Here is a 7,453-nt window from a genome sequence, read left to right on the forward strand (position 1 = left end):
TGCTACAAGCCAAACCAATCTATACTCAAAGAAACAATGCCAGAGTGCTCCATAGAGACAGGAATGAAAATACTTCATCTTACATACTTTGGACATATGTTCATGACAGACAAGCCCCTAGTGAAACATGTCCTGGTAGGTAGAGGGGCAGCAAACAAGAGAGAAGTCCCCCAGGACATGTATTGACACAGAGGCTTAACAATGGGCTAAAGCTCAAGAACAACTGTGAAGATAGATGAGGACCAGACAGTGTTGCTGTTGTGTCTAAGGTCACAGCGCATCAAAACTTCACAAAATCACTTATGTGCTCATATCAGCTCTAGGACCCCTGACTTTTCCTTCTTTGATCATGTCCTAACAGTCCACAAAAATTCACTCAAGGAATAAATTATATTTTAGAAGAACTGGGATTTCTGTGTGTGTGTTTAAATCATTATCTCAATCTTCACTGTTCTTTTAAAAAGGTCAAATATTCTAATATGTTTTGATATATGAATGTTGGGTTCATACTCAGTCCATGTAGAGCCAATTATGTTCTTGGAATTCCTCCCTGGGAACTGGCTATCTCTGAATGCCAAGGGACGCACTCCCAGGGGTTTCTCTATGGCCAGAAGCCTCCTCTTGTTCTTAGATGTATCTGAAAATTTATTATAAAACAGAACAGTTCTTTTAAGAGTCTCAATAATTGTGAGAAATATGCCTACTCATCTTTGTCTTCACTTCAAACATTGCAACCTTACCAGAAATCCCCAATTGTCTATCCAAGATATAAAATAACATATTGTGAGTATTTGTGGTTATTAATTTTTCATCTCATTGTTTTTTGTTCCAACTTGAATAGCTGATTTCACTTACTTCTTTTACTGTTAATTGATTTATACAGAAACACTGTAAATGAAATTAAATGGAAAATATAGATAGGGAAAATAAATATACATATGATCTAAGTTTTTATTCATTCTATTGAAATACTCAACCCCAGTATTTTAGTAGAATTAATATTTATTCTGAAAAACTAGTTGGGAGCAGAAAACAGCCTTGTTCCTTGCTGACGTTAAAAACTGTGTTCAGGTGCAGAAATAGTCGGCGTACAGCCCACAAATTCAGATTCTAGTATGATAATTTAAATTTAAATATTATATTAAAGATATAATTTAAATTGTATTAGTCTAAATTTAAAATTTATATTAATATAACATTCATATTATATATGAATTAATATTATATTTGTTTTACCAACATTTTGGTTTTTATTAATATTTAGCTAAGGATTTGGAAACATTTTTCATTTGCTAAAAATTCAATTTTATATTTTCTTTGTATAGAATGACTCATTCATCACATGCCATACATGTAAAGTATATACATAGAGATCATTTTACTTAAACTATTAGTCTAGTAATTTCTGATTGCATACGATGGGATATATACACATTTGGAAATAAGTACATTTACAGAGCTCTTCTAAAGAAGATTTCCAGAATATTATCTGCATATATTCATTTCAAAATATTTTGGAAATTTGAGAAAATTATAAATGGATAATGGATATGTGGGTAAATTAAAAATCCATGAACAGAATATATTTGGCAATTTTGGGGCTTGAAAGGGTATCCTATCAATTTCCTACAAAAATTAAAAAACAACTTCGTTTTACATTTTGAGGAATGAGAGAATCATGTACTTCTCTAATCTCCTATGAAAAATTCCTCAATACCTGATAAACACAGTCCACTTGCAAATATTCAGCTGAAGAAATATTTTGTTTTCAAACTCTTCTCATACCATTCCATCATATTTTATATTGTCATGTTCATTTTAAAAACAAATAATTGCACTTAAAAAAGGAGGGTGCTTTATATTTATTTTTTTCTTTCTTATTCAAATTCAGTCAATACAGTGGATATGGTTGATTCACTGTAGCTGCAACAATGGGCAAAAGCTAGGATGTGAGGAAGACACAGGACCAGGCAACATTTCATTTTGTTGTGCTTTGGGTCTCTATGGATTACAGCCAACCAGATGGTACTTAACAACAACAGTGGATACAGTGTCACACTGGATTGTGATCCAAAAGGTCACAGTTCAAAACCACCAGACCCTTTGTTGAAGAAAGGTGGGGCTTTCAATTCCCATAGAGAGTTAGAGCCTCAGTAACCCACAGCAGCAGCTCCACACTCAGTGACTGGTCGCTAAGACTGGCATTGACTCAGCGGCTGTGAAGTTAAGTTATTTTTTGGTAAATTTATAAAGTGGAGTAAATGTGGAGGGCAAAAAAGAAGCACATGGTCAATCCTTTTGTCAGTCACCTGTTATTTCTATTGACGTTTCTTCAACATAGCAACCATTTTGAGAATTTCCTCTATTTGTAATAATTTAAAAATAGTAACATGATAATTAAAAATATATATAGAGATAAAGGTACTAAGGTTTTCAAATAGTTCTGTGACTCCATAGTAAATAAATGACATTCAGAATACAAAACATATATTTCCTTGTGATTCATGATATTCAACTCAACAAGGGAGTTATATGAAATTCGTGCTGGAAACCTAAAAATTATTTGTATTTATGAGGATTTTCACTATATGTTCAAAATATTAAAGCACTTCTTTAATATGGAAGTGTAAGTCTATCATTGACTTTAATGGAAGTAATGCTAAGCAATTATTGTTAATATTTAAATCATCAAGAAAATTCAACTGAAATAAATGAGCTACCTTTGATTATTCAGTAGTCATATTCAACCAAAAAGATTTTATAATGCTACCAATAAACTCGCAAACAGCAGGATTATATAAAACAACAGTAAGAACACAAGCAATTTAGTGAACGATTGAAAGGGATCTCAATTAAGTTTTCAAATATATTCAGGATTTAGGAGTAAAACCAGTATTCTATAAAAAAATACAGGGAATACTGGTGGTATAGGGGCTGTTTACTGGGGTGCTAAGCACAAAAAGCAAAATTGAAAACCAACAGAATCTTCACAGGAGAAAGATGAGCCATCAGTTCCCTTAAAGACGAACAGGCCCAAATGGAAAGGAACACTTCGCCCACCGACAGGGTCACTGTGGGGTTGAAAGAAAATCGATGGCAGTGATACTTTCACAAACAAAATAGAGTATTATACCAAATTCATCTTTTATTAAAAATCATTTTATTGGGGGCTCATACAACTCTTCTCACAATCCATACATACACCAACTTTATAAAGCACATTAGTACATTCGACTTAGTCAGCTTTAAGTACAATAAAACAAACATTAATTACCACAAATAATATTTAGATTCTTACATTTCAAGCAAGTATAGAAATATGTATTAGTTGTATTTTATAGAACTAGGGGAGATGAATTGTGGTGAACTATATGAATATATGAATTGAGAAAACATTTAATCAAAGTATATCAATCACATTTTTAGGTGAGGTGATTATTTCTAATATATTTAAGTTCTAAACATGGCAAGACATATCTAAGGTGAAAACATGCCTAGAGTTATAAAATTTAAATTGTAAAATGGAAATAAAATATAAAATGTAAGTATAATTCCTTTTCAATAACATCCCTAAGAGAATGTGTTCTAAGTCAGCAATTGGTAGGCAATCACGGGAACGACCTTCAAGGTTTGGATCACTGTGATATAAAAGTGGACCCGAAATGGGTTTTTGCGGCCCCTGCAGTCCTTGGACAACGCAATGGATGAAAAACAGATGAAAAGTCACCTGGGAACTAAGTTATCCTGGTGGGAAACTGAAAAGCTGCTACAATCCAAAATCCTGGTAGAGAAAAAGCACCAACTAATACAACCTATCCTTTGAGCTGACACACCTATCACGTACACGTGCTCTTACACATACATCTTCATAGATTAATATGCTCATTTTTTCATAGTACAGTTATTTCATTTCAACGTGTGTATAACATTTTCTAAATTGCATAATTACAATGGCAATTATATTTTGGAATGTGTCAATAATTTAATCTATGCATAAGAGTCTAAATAAATAAATCCCGGTGTAATATTAATTTCACTTGATTAATTATGGTATCTAGTTTAAATAAGAATTAAAATTGCCCTGTAAAGTGTAATAAGATATTTCAAATCAGATACCTAAATAAAACCATAATTTATCAGCTGTTAATATGAACAAATATATATTGATAGAAGAAAGTGACTACCAGAGGGAAAATTCTTCAGGGAATTTTCTAACTGAAATAAAATAATTAGTGGTAAAATGGAGATAAAATGGTATTTTTTTCTCAGCAAGAAGAAAATGATCTCAAACTACTCTTAAAATATTTAGTTACTTTAATTAAACTATAACCTATTTATTATGGATTGTTTTTGTCACCAACTAATATTTACTAATTGTGTTTAAATAATAAAATATATACATTGAAATTACCTATATTAATGCAATAAATTTTCTGGGCAAACTTTTGATATTTGACTCCCAGTATTATATAACTATCAGTGATAAAAATGAAGACCAACATGAACATACTTATTTTGATGCCACTCAGAAATAATTTACAACAGGAAAAATACTAAAGGAATATGTGTTAATAATATGGTGTTTTATACTAAGAAATTCCAGATGTGGGAAATATAGTAGTTAAATGGAGATCAATGCGTATATTTATTATATTGCTTTTCTCCTCTGATTCTTCTTCTTCTACTTTTTTTTAAGGTATTTTTACATGTGTCTCACCAAGTCCTTAGCTTATGTTAACATGCCTAATTCAACAAAAGTGACTGAATTTCTCCTTACAAGATTTTCTGATGTGTGGGAGTTCAGAGTCTTGCACACAATGTTACTTTTACTAATGTACTTGGCTACTCTCACAGGAAATCTTCTCATTGTCACAGTAATCATTGTTGACCAAAGACTTCATACTCCCATGTATTACTTTATCCTGAATCTGTCTGTCTGGGACATGTGCTACATTTCTGTGACTGTACCCAAGGCGTGTGTCATCTTCCTGCTAAACAACAGGGTCATTTCCGTGGCTGGATGTGCAGCTCAGATTTTCCTCGTGGTGTTATGTGCTTATGCAGAGTTGCTGCTGCTCACCATCATGGCCCGTGACCGCTACGTGGCCATCTGCCAGCCCCTCCACTACCATGTGATCATGACCCCTCGTGTCTGTGTCCAAATGACGCTGGCCTCTGTGCTCAGTGGTCTGGTCTATGCAGGTGTTCACACTGGGAACACATTCCATTTGTCCTTCTGTCATTCTAATGTGGTTCATCAGTTTTTTTGTGATATCCCCTCTCTACTGAAGCTCTCCTGCTCTGACACCTTAACAAATGAAATTGTAAATTTAGTCTCTTCCATGATAGTGGGTGGTGGCTGCTTTTCCTTCATCACCATGTCTTATATTCACATATTTTCTACTGTGCTCAAGTTTCCAACCAGAAGAGAACGAAGAAAGGCATTTTCCACCTGTATCCCACACATCCTCATTGTCATAGTTTTCCTCGGCTCTGCTGTTACTGTGTATCTGAAGCCAACCTCCAACTCTCCTCCTCTGATCCAGGACATGGTCATTTCTGTGTTCTATTCTATAGTGCCTCCTTTCTTGAATCCCATCATCTATACTCTTAGAAACAAGCAGATAAAGGAGGCTTTAAGACGAGTTATGAGAAGAACACTCACTTCTTTCAGGTAAGTATTATTTCAATGCATTTCTATTATGATTGTAAGAGTTAAACATCTTTCAAGGATAGTGGTCTGTTCATTTGGTAACTTTGGGGAACCTGGATTGGATTGTAGCTAACAAAGCTTGCATTTATGTGCTAGCAATGAAATAATATCACACAATTGATTTTGTTTCCCTTCAAAAATACACATTTCTTGATTCCCATGTCTTCACTGCTACACATTTTTATCATTTTCTAAATATCTATTTCCATATATTCCCTTCTCAAGGGAGCCTTGATTGCTGAATGTGTACCTGCTAGACTGATAACCAGAAGGTCTGTGTCAATCACTCCATAAAAGGGAAAATGAACTTGTCAAACTGCTTCTACACACACCACATCCTTGGAATCCCTCTATAGGGTCACAGGGACAGAAGTAACTTGATGGCCAAGAGTTCTGCAGAATTTTGATAAGTGATATTAGCTTTGTCTGATGTCTCTGTACATTAAGACATACAATGTAGCATTTGTTACGGTTTACAGTGCCATGGAGTCAATTTTGACTGCAGTTTCTTTTGAAGAAGTAGAACCACCTCATCGTGTTTCATATGTGTTAAATTCTCATATCTGTAAACATTACTGAAACAGAATGCTAGATCTTTATCCTGTACAGCTGCCATGTGGGTCTTAACTTGCAAAATGTTTGCTTGTTTTTATCAGTTAAAGTTTTAATTGTTTGAACCACAATATTTCCTAATCTTATATTTATAGTAATACTAAAAATGTACATAATGGCATTTAAAATCTGATCATATGATAAGATATAATTCCTTTTCATAAAGGAAAGGGAAGCATTCTGTTTTTAATAGAAATTAACTGTACCTTCTTATTTTCTCCATAGGTTTCACAAGATAAATTAAAAATATAAAGGATCTTATTGAATACCTTGTTGTATGTGAGGTCAAATGCCATCAAGTTGGCTTCAAGCCATAGCGACCTGTGCACAACAGAATGAACCACCACACAGTCCTGTGCCGTCCTGACAATAATTCCTCGGCCGGATCCCATTGCCGCAGCCACTGTGTCAATCCATCACCTTGAGGGTCTTCCTCTATTTGCCACCCTTCCTCCTTACCAAACATGATGACCTTCTCGAGGGATGGAGCTCTCCTGAAAATATGCCCAAAGTATGTAAGATGAAGTCTTGCCATCCTTGTCTCTAAGTGGCATGCTGAGTTACTTCTTCTGATACGCATCAGTTTGCATTTTGGCAGTGCAAGGGAGATCATAGAAGAATCGATGCATTTGGGTTGTGGTGCTGGAGAAGGATGTTGACACTACTGTGAACTGCTAAGGAACAAACACATCTGCCCTTACTCATGGAAACCTTATATATATCAGAAGGAAACACTGCCTGTCCACTCCTGTGTTCATAATAATTACTATGTGTGAGCCTATTGTTGCAGTCATTGTGTCAATCCATTATTTTTAGGGTCTTCTCTGCATTTTTCTTCTAGAAATCTACATCATATTCAATATTCTTTGCCAACACCATAAAAAATGTAATAATTCTTATTTGGTCGTCCTTATGCCTTGTACAGTTTTCATGTTCACACTGAAAATTATTACAATTAATGGTTTAATATTATTCTTAGCAGTGAATTTAACTTTCTCCGTCAAGAAAATGAAATTAAAGTACATTTTCCTGTCTTTTTGCTGTGCGTGTTTCTTTAATATCTCCTTTATAATAATGATTCTGATGCACATTCTGGAAATTCAACAAAGGGAAAATAATGTAAATGTA

At 34.1% G+C, this 7,453-nt stretch overlaps 1 protein-coding gene across 1 annotated transcript; it reads left to right on the forward strand.

The window, feature by feature from the left end:
- The first annotated feature begins 4,739 nt into the window (after positions 1–4,739).
- Positions 4,740–5,678, forward strand: LOC142441194 (olfactory receptor 14C36-like). The gene has a single exon (XM_075543246.1). The coding sequence runs from the start codon at positions 4,740–4,742 to the stop codon at positions 5,676–5,678; it is 939 nt and encodes a 312-aa protein (XP_075399361.1).
- Positions 5,679–7,453: the final 1,775 nt, after the last annotated feature.

This window comes from Tenrec ecaudatus, chromosome 2 (assembly GCF_050624435.1).
Source record: "Tenrec ecaudatus isolate mTenEca1 chromosome 2, mTenEca1.hap1, whole genome shotgun sequence".
NCBI lineage: Eukaryota > Metazoa > Chordata > Mammalia > Afrosoricida > Tenrecidae > Tenrec > Tenrec ecaudatus.